The following is a 14,689-nucleotide window of genomic DNA, read 5'->3' as shown; positions in this document are numbered from 1 at the left end:
GCCAGGCGCCAGGGAGAGTCTACGAGAATTGAGAAGTCTATCTGGGCAGAGGCATGAACTCCCAAGCCGAGAACTTCTCTTGTGTCATATCAGACTCTCGCTCTATAAACCAGTTTAAAAGAAGGGAAAGCAAAGGCTGTATCCCCCAAACTCCTCCTGGTGAAAAACCAGTCGCCTAGCCAACGTAAAGCTCTCTAGGAGAGCGAGAGAGCACTAGCTTAAAAACAACGGCTTCGAAGTAGCTAGGCCTAGTGTAAGCTCTGACGTTTAGGCGAACGAGGAGCAGCAGTTACAAAAAGATCCGGACAAAGATCCTTAAAAAAAATCATCATGATTTAATTAAAGTCCATAGGAGGCTAAGCAGCTTTAGGCTCCTCTCCATCTGACAGAGTCCTCAAGGGAATATCAGTAGGAGGGGGAACAGCAACTTCCTCATCTACAGGAACCTTGTCCGATAAAAGCTGAGTCTCAAGCAAGGGAGAGACCTACCGTGGTGGCAATGCTTTACAAGCAGAGTCCACACTCACTGGTGCATTAGTAGCGGACCAGAACGCAACGTCATGTAACTGCTTGACAGTCTGTGAACTGTCAACAACTGAACTGTCAACCACAACAGGTGCGTGAGGACGCACAGCGTCCACTCGAGACTGCTTTGACTGCCTAGACTGAGCAGTCAAAACAACTCTAAAATGCGGAGGTTGACGCACAGCGTCAAAACAAGTCAACTCCGATTGTTAGTGAACGTCTTGAACGTCAACAGGAGCATCAGCAAGTGGCCTAACGTCCAAATGCGGCTGAAAAACCACACGAGACCGCATCGAGTGTGGTTCTAAACAACCTGACTGACGTGACTAAGCTACGCCAACGTCAACAGTAAGCACAAAGGAACGTTAGGTTGGCTGAAAGCCAGGATATCGATGAGATAAACGGCTAGACTCAACGGACTAATCGGCAGAATAGTCTTCCATAAGGGAGGCAAGCATATACAGTACTGCATGTCTTGCCATACAACCCATTAAGGATCAACGGAAATGGTTGTGGTAAGAGACGAGGGTAACGTCTGTGACCGCAACACTTTGCCTACAAAAAAAGACTCTCGGAGTCTGTTACGCTTTTGTTAGGCGGCGAGCAGTTATCCGATGACTGCATAGGGTCAGAGCTGTCCTAATGGTTGTAACCAGGACGCTGGACCTGTCCTGAAAGGACTGACTTTCGCTTAAGGGCTTCGAAACCTTGTGACAGGTTTCTTATGCGAAAAGCCTTCGGATGACGAGGAGAAACAACGTCTCTCTCGTCTTATGGTAGGGGAGATCTTGGTAAGATACACCCGATACCATAGAGGGAAAACGTCTGTTCGTTGGTCAAGGCCTCTCGAACCCATAAGTCGTTTGACATTACTTCTCCCCTGGGCTTGGGAGCATGTAAGAGGTCCCGGACTAGGTGAACGACAGGCACGAACAGACGAACCCTCGGACGCAACACTGTAACACTTTGCGCATATCACTTTATCACTTCGATTTTCTGTTTTGCACTTATTTCCCTGAAATCGAAACTTTTACTGATTTCTACCTGAAACACGCAATTCTACCCTTCATTAAAAGGTAGTAATTGCGAAATCAGTCGTATAATGCAAGCTCATTAATACCAGCAAAAAACAGAAAACATATTTTAAGATAAAAAAAATCAGTGGCTGGGAAAGAGACTAAACACTAGTTCATATAACTACGTTTTCAATCTCTCACCGCACATAGCCTGGGGACGAGAATAAAAAACTAAAACGTTTTATCCTTCCTCCCCGTACAGCGACTAGGGACGAGAGTAACTCGAGAACAACGTTACCCGCTTGAACGGAACGTTTTCTCTCCTCTCTCTCCCTCCGTCTCTATCTCTCTCTCTCTTTCTCTCTTGATTTCGCACCTAAGAGAAGAGCCCAATTATATTTCGTCAAAAAAAAACATGTTATTTGACTAAAGGAAAAAAAACTGAAAGGTTTTTCAAATAAAAAGTTCCTTTAAAATAGAATTTAAAACATTTAAGCGAAGAAAGAATGAACAAAACGTCAGAATCGATTTACTCTTACTGCAAAGTGAAACCGTGATACACTCTCTCTCTATCGTAACGATAGAGCGCATGTTGAACGTCCTGAACGTCAACAACTGCGTAGCATAAATAAACTATACGTTAGTTCATCTTTGAAAACAGTACGAAGACTATCAAAGAAATTCTTTCATAAAATATTACCTTTAAAAAGTTTTAAATCCTTAGCTCTTTAAAAGCTAATTACGATATAAAGGGCTCAACGTTGATTAACTTCGGTTTCCAAGTTAGGAACGCCTACTCTCAGGAAAGGTCTATATGAACAAAACATTAAAATTATTTTTATATGTTTATAATAAATGGAAAGTTAATCGAAGAGGCCTAATAAAGGCAGAGAGATATAAAATATATAGAGGAAAATCTATAACGTGATATAATTACTAAAAGCCTAAACACACTTCCGTCTAAGGGAAGGGTCGGCCATTTAAAAGTGAAAGAAAGTCCATACTCTCTTTGTCACCATAATTAAATCTATCCAAAACGAGTTCAAGATTTAAGATGAAGATAAAACTAGAATAAAGTACTTCACCAATTAGTTGTGAAAAAACTCCAGTTTAGCAACAGCGAGTAAGTACGTCTTGTCGATAGCTCGACAGAGAGAAAATTGAGTCTTTGTTTACATTGAGTACTGGGTATCTGGACGACAGATGGCGCTGTTGGGCACACCCGCAACCTGTGTAGCGATCGCTGGCGAGTTTTTACCGTAGAGTTGTCTGTCGGGCAACAGAGTTGCAGCTATATAATCACCGGCTAAGTTAAATATTGAAAAATAATTTTTATAGCATTTTTTTTGCAAGGACGTACCGGTATGTCCATGGGGGTAAAGGGATGGCTTTTGTGAAACGTACCAGTACGTCCTTTGGGGGTAAAAGGGTTAAAGACTTCACATTATAAATGTTTTTTAGTGTTCAAGAATGTCTAAGTTTAAAGTAGATTCATGGATAAATTTTTAAATTCTAGTGAGGTATATCTTCCAAGTCATTAGGATGGTTAGCGTTTTGTTTTACCCATAGTTAGCAACTAATTGGTAGTCTTGCTAACTTTAAATCCTGATAGGTCTTAGGTTTATTCCTTTGTGTTCATTTTGAGAAATAAGTAAAGTTCCTCCATTACTTTATGTGTTTTATAACGGCTTGGTATTTATCTTTACGTTTTTACTGCTAGTTCATTAACCAACTTTTTATTCTTTTGTTTATTTTGGCATTGAACTAAGTCTTTCTTCCTTATCACCTTCCTCCAGTGTATTTTTGTCAAAAATTATATATTTCAGTGATGGTTTTGTCTTGTAAGTCTTCATCAAATACTAATGTATTAAAAAAGTGACTCTTAACTACACTATCTAAATCTAATACACTTGAAACAAAAACAAAAAAATGCCTTTTACCTTATAACCTTGCTTTTCAGTCACAGAACGAGGAAGTCCAAGAGTAGGGAACTCCTCACCAAAGGTCTCTCGTCCAACGCCACTGACATTACTAGCACTGTCATCCGCAGATATATCATCAATGCCCGAAATTGGAGTCCACGAAGCAGCAACTGTGGAAGAATAAAGTTACATACTACCTGATGCATCAGTATATGTTTGTAACTAACAAAATATGTAATCCAAATAAGTCAATCTTTTATATTATCTAGTTTAGGTCTTGAATTTGATTATTCACAAGGTGTTAAAGTTCCTTAAATATATTTTTGGGTATTTAATGAAGCACACTCCGGGCACGTAGAGGTAGGGGAACACGCTTTCCCCCTACACGTGGAACACAGGGAGTGGGGATCAACCTCAGGCTTGGAGAGGAAAGCCCCGCAAGACTTCCCAGCCACAGGCCCAGGCCAACGACGAGGATGCTCCATAACACAAAGCTAACACACCAAGAGACACAAGGATGAAACGGGAAAGTGAAATTGAAAACACGTGGGCAACACGCGGTAAGCACAAAGGATCGGGGGACACAAGGGTCGCACAAGGTAAGAGAGAGCGCGGCGAGATGTTTATCGCGTCGCGACCAGAAACTTACTGGCGATTCGACCTGAGCTAGCACGCTGCCTGACCCCGGGGTCGCCTCGGGGCACGTACCACACTGCCAGAGGTTGACCCCGTAGAAAACGGGAAGAGGGAGATAAACTATACAAAAAGCTGGTCGGTTAGGTAGAGTTAACCAGTAACTCCTAAGAAGGTAGTTCTAGGTAAGTAACCGTGTTGGAACAAATATATTTTTGGATATTTAATGAGTCACAATTACATAAAAGCAAATGAAAGAAAGCATCACCAATTAAATAAAGATGAAAATAAACATTGAACTTGTGCTGTCTCATCATCGATCAAATTCTCATAAAATCTAAAGATAACCTGCCAGAACCAAGCTAGTAGTAGTCTTTGTCGTTCCATGACCAAATAGAAAGAAAGAGCCTTTACAGCCTCTCTGGACTCTTTGGTTCTCTTCAGCTAAAAGCAAATGGCTCCTACAGAGCAAAGAAGAAAAACCCTTTGGATGGCAATAGGCATAATAATTCAATCTTGGCTATGTTGTACATTCTATCTTTGTGACAAAATCAACTGAAAAAAGATAGAAAAGTTTACTTCACCTCCCTCTGTGTTACTTGACCTAAGAACACTTTCAACTTGCCATAGTCTAGAAACCACAAACTTCAGTAGAAAGACTACTGTATCTTTGATATGGAATTGAAATAGGAAGACCAATCAAAAGGTTCCATGAGGTTTCTAGGGAGCTACAACCTAGGGGAAGGGATAAGGGCTTCTTGGTAACCTCCTCAAAATACTTACATAAATACTTAAATCCACTGAATAAGCTATGTTTATACCATAGGATTCAAAGGCTTACCTAAAAGGATACCTGTGTTAGTCAATTATTGAAAAGGATGTCTTTCAACACCAGAAGAATAAAAGTAAATCTGCTATGTATTGAAAAGTGGCAATGGTTATATCAATAACTCTGTCAAGACACCAATTACTGAAATTCTTTATTTGGCTGCAACAAGTATGGAGATACCCTATGCTGCCTCCACTACAAAGCCTTCAAAGTTCACTCATGATTGGTAGAGGCAAGGGACAGTGACATTGCCCTATCAAGCAGGACAATGCCCTAGAGACTGACCATATATACATATGGTCAGCACCCAAGCCTCTCTCCACCCAAGCTAGAACCAGGGAGGGCCAGGTAATGGCTGCTGATGACTCAGCAGATAGCCTTATAGACTCCCCCAAACACCCCATCCTTATCTCAAAAGGATGGTGAGGTTGCAGCGACCAAAGGAACTCACGAGTTTGACCAGGACTCGAACCCTAGTCTAGCAATTGCCAGTCAGGGATGTTACCACATACGCCACCACAAACCCTGCTTGCTAATCTCTAGATGTCAAGATTTATACTACTTGATTGCAGTGGAATCAGAGGAAGTGAGGGTGACAAAGAAGCTTGTTCAACTTTGGAAAAGCTGCAAAGGAATTCTGTCTAAGGTCCAAGAGTTAATAAACCACACTTTCTGAGGCTAAAGATAGGCTATTAGAATAGCAGTCATGAAGGATAAGACTTTGTCTAGAACAGACTTGACCATACAGAAAAGATGAAATGTGTACACTTCCAGTCCATCACAAGGATGCACCAAAGTATCTGCATTAAGATATAATGTCTTGATGGGCTAAGGAATAATTTTGAAGTTTATAGTTAAGGTCCATCTAGGACAGATCACATTTGCCACAGGGCTCAGTTAACTTTGAGGTGGATCAACCTGATTGTAGCATATAATATATTCCTGTTGCAACCACCTACTACTGGGTCCCCTTAGAAGATAAACCTTGAAACAATTTTGACATCCTTGTCTTCTGTCCAGGAGAATACTGTGACTACTAAAAGCCTCACTGATTCTTGAAATCTATGGAGAAAAAAAATGCTATTTCAACAAAAGCAAAACAGCTCCTCTAAACTCAACTAATTGCCAGAATCTAAGTTTAAATCTTCAAAGACTTTGGGCTCTCCAATGAAAGTAATAGCATCTTCTTGAAGATGTGATTCAATCCCAAATTATAGGTACTAATAGCTTTGGCAGAAGCATAGGAAAAGTTTGGACCAGACTCTATAACAATGATTGAAGGATGAGTGGGTGGAAATGAATAAATGACAGCAATACTTGAATATCTATATACCCAGGCACTTCCCCCAATTTTTGGGGGCAGCTGACATCAAACAAATAAAAAAAAGGGGACCTTTCCTCTCTACGCTCCTCCCAGCCTGATGAGGGACTCAACCGAGTTCGGCTGGTACAGCTAGGGTGCCACAGCCCACCCTCCCCTGTTATCTACCACCGATGAAGCTTCATAACACTGAATCCCCTACTGCTGCTACCTCCACGGTCATCTAAGGCAACCGGAAGCAGCAGGGCCTACCGGAACTGGGTCACAATTGCTCACCATTTATTCCTATTTCTAGCACGCTCTCTTGCCTCTCTCACATCTATCCTCCTATCACCCAGAGATTTCTTCACTCCATCCATCCACAAAAACCTTGGTCTTCCTCTTGTACTACTTCCGTCAACTCTTGCATTCATCCCCTTCTTTAGCAGACAGCCATTTTCCATTCTCTCAACATGGCCAAACCACCTTAACAAATTCATATCCACTCTAGCTGCTAAATCATTTCTTACACCCGTTCTCACCCTCCAGCTTATACCGAATTTTTATGAGTTATCTGTATGGACATTAACTTCCATTACTATTTTTTTCCTGTTTTTTACTACACTTGTCATCCAATCTTAAATCAGTATGTCCGTACTATCATGCCTTGTTTTACTGCCACTCAAGCAGATTTTCACCTCACTCTTACTATTCTTGATTACTCCTTTATATATGACCAACTAAAAAACTCCCCTTGTTAGCATCTTTACCAACTTTACAACACCCTTTTCTTACCTAACACTGTCTCAAATCTAATGAGCTTTTTTTTCACTACTCTGTACATTAAATAAACCTAACCCAAAAAGTTCAAATATCTGAAAACGGAACTACCTCCTCTTCAAATAAATTCAAGTTGTAACATTTCTTTTCAAAGACCTCAAAAATTACAACTAAATCTGAATTACAATGAAGAAAAATTTTCCTCTGATAAGATATATGTATCAAATTGACAACTTACCTTGAGGTTTCTTTCCTTTCCATACTAAACAAGCAAACCAGTTGCATTTGAAATTATCTTCATTCGGTTCACACTGTTCTGCATCAAACTGCAATGGGTCATTTTCACTTAAGAATTCTCTTAGACTGTGCTTCCCCGCGGGACGTTTTCCAAAGTAGTAGAATTTTGAACGCATGAAGAAAACCCTTTCTTCCTGAAATACAAACACAACTGTATAACATGAATTTAAATCCTCACTAAATTTCAGGGCACTGAATGAAAAAAAATTAAGCTCCTTAATAGAAAAGTCTATTGGAAATATACTTTACTGTATTCATTAAATTCAACATTAATACCTTACTGTAAATTGAATTTAAGTTTCTTATGAAAAAACAGACAATTAAGAATTCTTAAGTGTATTTTAAGATGTTAAATGAACAGTTAGGACTTTTAAAGTTGTGCCATCTATACTTTTTCAATTATATACACGGATAAATATGGTAATATGAATTTTAGAATGGAAATTCATAATTATATTTTTGTTTTATAGTATTTGTACATGCTTTTTGTGTGTTTTGTCTTTGAATAATATGTTGATACAGTCTATTAAGATAAAAGAGATGAAAAGTTTTGATGACAAAATGTACTGATGATGAAAAGTCAAGATGAAATGTGCTGGTGATGAAATGTCAGGTGAAGAATTGTCTGATGATAATCTGACGGATGATCAAATGTCGTATGATAGTGTCGGGCGATTAAATGACAAGTGATGAAATGTCCCCTAACCATGAGTTGGTAATGAAAAATTAGCCTTAAGTTTTAAAACTTAATGTTTACTTACCCTATTTTGAAATTCAAATAAAATGACACCTTTCCCAGGTTGAATCTCAGAAATATATCCATTTTGATTCATTATTCGCGTCACGGTTGGTGTAATCTGTGGGAAGTCTTCCAAATCTTCTTTAGTTGCTTTTGCAGCAAACCACTGGCAATTATCACGGGATTCCTGATAAAACAATCGATACACTGTACCATGAAATATGCTGAACAATTACAAAAGCTGGCAGTAATCAATGAACTGAAATAAGCAAAATATTAACATCTCAATACAAGCTGAAATCTCCACTTGAATATAATATATGAATTTTGTAATATAAATTCAGTATGTCAATGTACACAAATCATAGATTTGCCTTTCAATATTCAATGAAAATAAGGGCAATGATGAGAAATTACAGTAGAAAGCTAATTAGAATAACCCAAGGTATTAGTACTTTATCATGAGGTAGATTGAATGAAGAATCTAATAGTACAGTAATAATAATTAAAATAATAAAACCATAATACTGTAATACAGTAATATGTTATTTTTATTAATAAAATAAATTTTTGAATATACTTACCCGATAATCATGTAGCTGTCAACTCCGTTGCCCGACAGAATTCTATGGAGGGATACGCCAGCTATCACAATACTAGAAGGGGGTGTATTTACCAGCGCCACCTGTGGCCAGGTACTCAAGTACTTCTTGTTGACACCTCCTCAATTATTCCTCGGTCCACTGGTTCTCTATGGGGAGGAAGGGAGGGTCGATTAAATCATGATTATCGGGTAAGTATATTCAAAAATTTATTTTATTAATAAAAATAACATTTTTCAATATTAAACTTACCCGATAATCATGTAGCTGATTCACACCCAGGGGGGTGGGTGAAAAACCAGTGTACAAGACTAAAGGATAGCTAAGTATCCCGTATTTCATATAATCAGTTATCCACAATAACAATGAAATAATAAGTACCTGGTAAGGAAGTCGACTTGAACCGTTACTCTGCCTTTAATAAGATCGTCTTCCTTACTGAGCGCAGCGTTCCTCTTGGGAGGCTGAATCAACTCAAAGGTGCTAAAGTATACAGGGCTGCAACCCATACTAAAGGACCTCATCACAACCTTTAACCTTGGCGCTTCTCAAGAAAGAATTGACCACCCGCCAAATCAACAAGGATGTGGAAGGCTTCTTAGCCGACCGTACAACCCATAAAAAGTATTCAAGAGAAAGGTTAAAAAGTTATGGGATTATGGGAATGTAGTGGCTGAGCCCTCGCCTACTACTGCATTCGTTGCTACGAATGGACCCAGGGTGTAGCAGTACTCGTAAAGAGACTGGACATCTTTGAGATAGAATGATGCGAACACTGACTTGCTTCTCCAATAGGTTGCATCCATAACACTCTGCAGAGAACGGTTCTGTTTGAAGGCCACTGAAGTAGCCACAGCTCTCACTTCATGTGTCCTTACCTTCAGCAAAGCAAGGTCTTCTTCCTTCAGATGAGAATTTGCTTCTCTAATCAGAAGCCTGATGTAGTAAGAAACTGAGTTCTTAGACATTGGTAGAGAAGGCTTCTTGATAGCACACCATAAGGCTTCTGATTGTCCTCGTAATGGTTTTGACCTTCTTAGATAGTACTTAAGAGCTCTAACTGGGCAAAGTACTCTCTCCAGTTCGTTCCCCACCATGTTGGACAGGCTTGGGATCTCGAACGACTTAGGCCAAGGACGGGAAGGAAGCTCGTTTTTAGCCAAAAAACCGAGCTGCAAGGAACATGTAGCCGTTTCAGATGTGAAACCTATGTTCCTGCTGAAGGCGTGGATCTCACTTACTCTTTTACCTGTTGCTAAGCACACGAGGAAAAGAGTTTTTAATGTGAGGTCCTTAAAAGAGGCTGATTGGAGCGGTTCAAATCCTGATGACATTAGGAACCTTAGGACCACGTCTAGATTCCAGCCTGGAGTGGACAACCGACGTTCCTTTGAGGTCTCAAAAGACCTAAGGAGGTCCTGTAGATCTTTGTTGGAGGAAAGATCCAAGCCTCTGTGGCGGAAAACCGCTGCCAACATACTTCTGTAACCCTTGATCGTAGGAGCTGATAGGGATCTTACGTTCCTTAGATGTAACAGGAAGTCAGCAATCTGGGTTACAGTGGTACTGGTTGAGGAAACTGCATTGGCCTTGCACCAGCTTCGGAAGACTTCCCATTAAGACTGATAGACTCTGAGAGTGGATGTCGTCCTTGCTCTGGCAATCGCTCTGGCTGCCTCCTTCGAAAAGCCTCTAGCTCTTGAGAGTCTTTCGATAGTCTGAAGGCAGTCAGACGAAGAGCGTGGAGGTTTGGGTGTACCTTCTTTACGTGAGGTTGACGCAGAAGGTCCACTCTAGGAGGAAGAGTCCTGGGAACGTCGACCAGCCATTGCAGTACCTCGGTGAACCATTCTCTCGCGGGCCAGAGGGGAGCAACCAACGTCAGCCGTGTCCCTTTGTGAGAGGCGAACTTCTGAAGTACCCTGTTGACAATCTTGAACGGTGGGAATGCATACAGGTCGAGATGGGACCAATCCAGCAGAAAGGCATCCACGCGAACTGCTGCTGGGTCTGGAATCGGAGAACAATACAAGAGGAGCCTCTTGGTCATCGAGGTAGCGAATAGATCTATGGTTGGCTGACCCCACCGGGCCCAAAGTCTGCTGCAAACATTCTTGTGAAGGGTCCACTCTGTGGGGAAGACCTGACCCTTCCGGCTGAGGCGATCTGCCATGACATTTTCATATCGCCCTGAATGAGCCTCGTTACCAGCGTGAGCTTTCGATCTTTTGACCAAATGAGGAGGTCCCTTGTGATCTCGAACAACTTCCTCGAATGAGTCCCTCCCTGCTTGGAGATGTAAGCCAAGGCTGTGGTGTAGTCGGAGTTCACCTCCACCACCTTGTTAAGCTGGAGGGACTTGAAGTTTATCAAGGCCAGATGAACTGCCAACAACTCCTTGCAATAGATGTGAAGTGTCCATTGCTCCTGATTCCATGTTCCCGAGCATTCCTGTCCGTCCAGTGTCGCACCCCAGCCCGTGTCCGATGCGTCCGAGAAGAGACGGTGGTCGAGGGTCTGAACAGCCAATGGTAGACCTTCCTTGAGAAGAATGCTGTTCTTCCACCACGTTAGAGTAGACCTCATCTCTTCGGAAACAGGAACTGAGCCCGTCTCTAGCGTCATGTCCTTTATCCAGTGAGCAGCTAGATGATACTGAAGGGGGCGGAGGTGGAGTCTCCCTAACTCGATGAACAGGGCCAGCGATGAAAGTGTCCCTGTTAGACTCATCCACTGCCTGACTAAGCATCGGTTCCTTCTCAGCATGCTCTGGATGCATTCTAGGGCTTGGAAGATCCTTGGGGCCGACGGACAAGTCCGAAAAGCTCGACTCTGAAGATCCATACCCAAGGAGACAATGGTCTGGGATGGAACGAGCTGAGACTCCTCAAAATTGACCAGGAGGCCCAGTTCCTTGGTCAGATCCATAGTCCATTTGAAAATCTCCAGACAGCGACGACTTGTGGGAGCTCTTAAAAGCCAGTCGTCTGACGGAGCCGGACACAAGATCATGATACTACTGCACAGTCTGTAAACTGTCAATCATGGGCAAGCGAGGAAGTACAGTGACAACCCGAATCTGTCTAGACTGTCTGGGTCGTACAGACAACTCCTTAACGGGTTGCTGAGGTTGCCGCACTGCGTCACAACAAGTCCCTTCTGTTGGTTGTTGAACGTCTTCCCCGTGACACATTGACTCCGTAAACAAAAAATCCTCTAACAAGGACTAAGCTTGGACTGCATGTCATGCAACACAGCTCAAGGTCTATGGGAGCAGGTGTGGTAACAGACGGGATTAGCGGCTGAAGTGGAACCATTACCTTCCCTGTAAGCATGTTATGCTTAAATAAAAGTCCATAAGAGGTTATGCAGCTAAAGGCTCCCTCCAAATGACAGAGTCCTCAAGGGAATATCAGAAGGAGGGAGAAAAGAACTTTCTCATCTACAGGGACCTTATCCTAGAAAAGCTAAGTTCTCTGAGTGAGGGTTCACTGGTGCAAAAGCAGCAGACTAGAAGGCAACGTTATGAAACTGCTTGACAGTCTAGTGAGTTGGCAACAACCCAAGATGTGTTGAGAAGCATGCGGTAAGGTATGCAGAGCATGATGTATGCAGAGTATGCTGTATGCAGAGCATGCTGTATGTAGAGCATGTTGTATGCAGAGCATGCTGAATGCAGAGCATGCTGTATGCAGAGCATGTTGTATGCAGAGCATGCTGAATGCAGAGCATGCTGAATGCTGAGCATGTAGTAAGCAGAGCCTGTGCATGGCGTTTAACATTTCTCAGAAATTCCATGACCAGTGCTAGTTGGTATGAAAATGGAGGTAAGGTATGCTGAACAGCAGAGTCAGAACGAGCTGGAACAACAATAGTTGTGGTTTCCTCTTCAAGACTCCGATGAGGGAACACCTGAGGCTCAGTCTGCAAAGGCTGAATAAAAGACAAGCAGAAGGAAGGCGCATGGGTGGAGGAGGCTGACTCCTAGCATGAGTGGTTGAACCCAAGGGTTGCGCTTGCTGAGCGGTTGGCGGAAGCGGAGTAGCAAGTTCCAGTTCCTGTGGTGTGAGCGGAGCGCGATGAGGAAGAGGCTGCGCAGAACAGGGTAAATGTCTCGCAAGCTGAGGCTCCTGAGGCGCAAGGCTAAGGTGTTGTGGTGCTTGCCTTGTGGAGGGTTGAGCTCGCTGCAGCAAGAGCTGAGGAGACTGACTCATGGACGGGAGAGGTTGTTGTACCTCAACCGAGTGTTGCATCACTGGTGGAGCAGCAAGTGGAGGCGGAGGAAGAGAGGTATAATCCTCCTGATCCCAATGTAAAGGTTGCCTTAAGGAAGGCGGAGGCTGAACACCACAGGGAGCAGCAAACTCAGCACGTGGCTCAACATCGTACGCCTGGCAGGTGGAACTGCTGGCAGGTGATACTGCGATCAGGCGGAGCGAGTGTAGGTGGAGGGAGTGTAGGCGGAGGCGGAGGAGCAACACTCTCAGCCCGACACTCACGCATCAAGTCCGAAAGCTGTGCTTGCATGGACTGTAGTAGAGTCCACAACATCGTACGCCTGGCAGATGGTACTGTGATCAGGCGGAGCGAGTGTAGGTGGAGGGAGTGTAGGCGGAGGCGGAGGAGCAACACTCTCAGCCCGACACTCACGCATCAAGTCCGAAAGCTGTGCTTGCATGGACTGTAGTAGAGTTCACAACATCGTACGCCTGGCAGGTGGTACTGTGATCAGGCGGAGCGAGTGTAGGTGGAGGGAGTGTAGGCGGAGGCGGAGGAGCAACACTCTCAGCCCGACACTCACGCATCAAGTCCGAAAGCTGTGCTTGCATGGACCGTAGTAGAGTTCACAACATCGTACGCCTGGCAGGTGGTACTGTGATCAGGCGGAGCGATCATAGGCGGGGGGGAGTGTAGGCGGAGGCGGAGGCACAACACTCTCAGCCCGACACTCACGCATCAAGACCGAAAGTTGACTTTATGGACTGCAGTAGAGTTAACTTGGGGTCGGCAGACACTAAGTTCTGCTGAGGTAAAGCCTTAACAGCAGAGATCTGTTGTGGCAGAACCTTACTCCTCTTAGACGGAGTGTAATCAACTGATGACTGAGGAGAGTCAGAGCTAACCCAATGACTGCATTCGGGTTGTGAACTTTAACTTCGTACGTCTGGCATAGGTCTGGACTTAACGTTTAAGAGGTCTTGAGACCTGAGACCAGCGTTACTCTGCCTTTATTTTCTCCCCTAATCTCTTCTGCAGACGAGCAAAATAAGGGCTCAATCGTCTGCGGGTGGGAGTGACGGTCTCGGTAAGACACGCCCACAACCACCGAGAATACTTCTGTGCGCCGATCAAGGCCTGCTGAACCCTTATGCCCTTCGACATTGCTTCTCCCCTGGGCTTGGGAGCTTGCAAGAGGTCCCGGACTGGGAGGACGACTGGCGCGCACAAAAGTACCCTCACGCACTAATCACTTATCACTTTGATTTCTGTTTGCACTTATTTCACTGAACTCGAAACTTTAAGTGGTTTGTACCTGAAATACGCAATTCTATCCTTTCTCAAAGTTAGTAATTGCGAAAACAGAATTACAATGTAACAGAAAAATCTAATGAAAGATAATTCAGTGGTTGGAAAGAGACTAAACACTAGATCACTCTAGAAACGTTTAGTTTCTTCCCCTAAAGAGACTAGGGAGAAGAGCAAAAACGATAACGACGTTACTCGTACGCCTGGCAGGCTTGAATGAAACGTTTATCCTCTTTCTCCCTCCGTCTCTATCTCTCTCTCTCTCTCTCTCTCTTGACTTAGAACCTGAGAGAAGAGCCCAATCATATATATCGTTAAAACATATTATTGTTAAAGGAAAAAACTGAAAAGTTCCTTTATTAGGATCAAAACCATTAAGTTAAGAAAGAATGAACAAAACGCTAGACACGGTTACTCTTACTGCAACGTGAAACCGTGAACATTCTTTCTCTATCGTAACGATAGAGTGCAAGTTGAACGTTCTGAACGTCAACAACTGCAGAGACAAAACAAAACGTTA

The 14,689-nt window shown here is 43.0% G+C and overlaps 1 protein-coding gene across 2 annotated transcripts in view; it reads right to left on the bottom strand.

Moving 5' to 3' along the window:
* Window positions 1-14,689, bottom strand: part of LOC137627911 (uncharacterized) — a 62,197-nt gene that overhangs the window by 17,480 nt on the left and 30,028 nt on the right. For both annotated transcript variants that reach the window (XM_068359362.1, XM_068359363.1), the window contains exons 4-6: window positions 8,064-8,228; window positions 7,244-7,436; window positions 3,482-3,633 (exon numbers count right to left, since the gene is read on the bottom strand). In XM_068359362.1, coding sequence (XP_068215463.1) covers window positions 3,482-3,633; window positions 7,244-7,436; window positions 8,064-8,228 — 510 coding nt within the window. The remainder of the gene's footprint in view (window positions 1-3,481; window positions 3,634-7,243; window positions 7,437-8,063; window positions 8,229-14,689) is intronic.

The sequence above is a fragment of the Palaemon carinicauda genome, chromosome 35 (genome assembly GCF_036898095.1).
Source record: "Palaemon carinicauda isolate YSFRI2023 chromosome 35, ASM3689809v2, whole genome shotgun sequence".
NCBI classification, from domain to species: Eukaryota; Metazoa; Arthropoda; class Malacostraca; order Decapoda; family Palaemonidae; genus Palaemon; species Palaemon carinicauda.
This window is presented reverse-complemented; position numbering and strand designations above follow the sequence as displayed.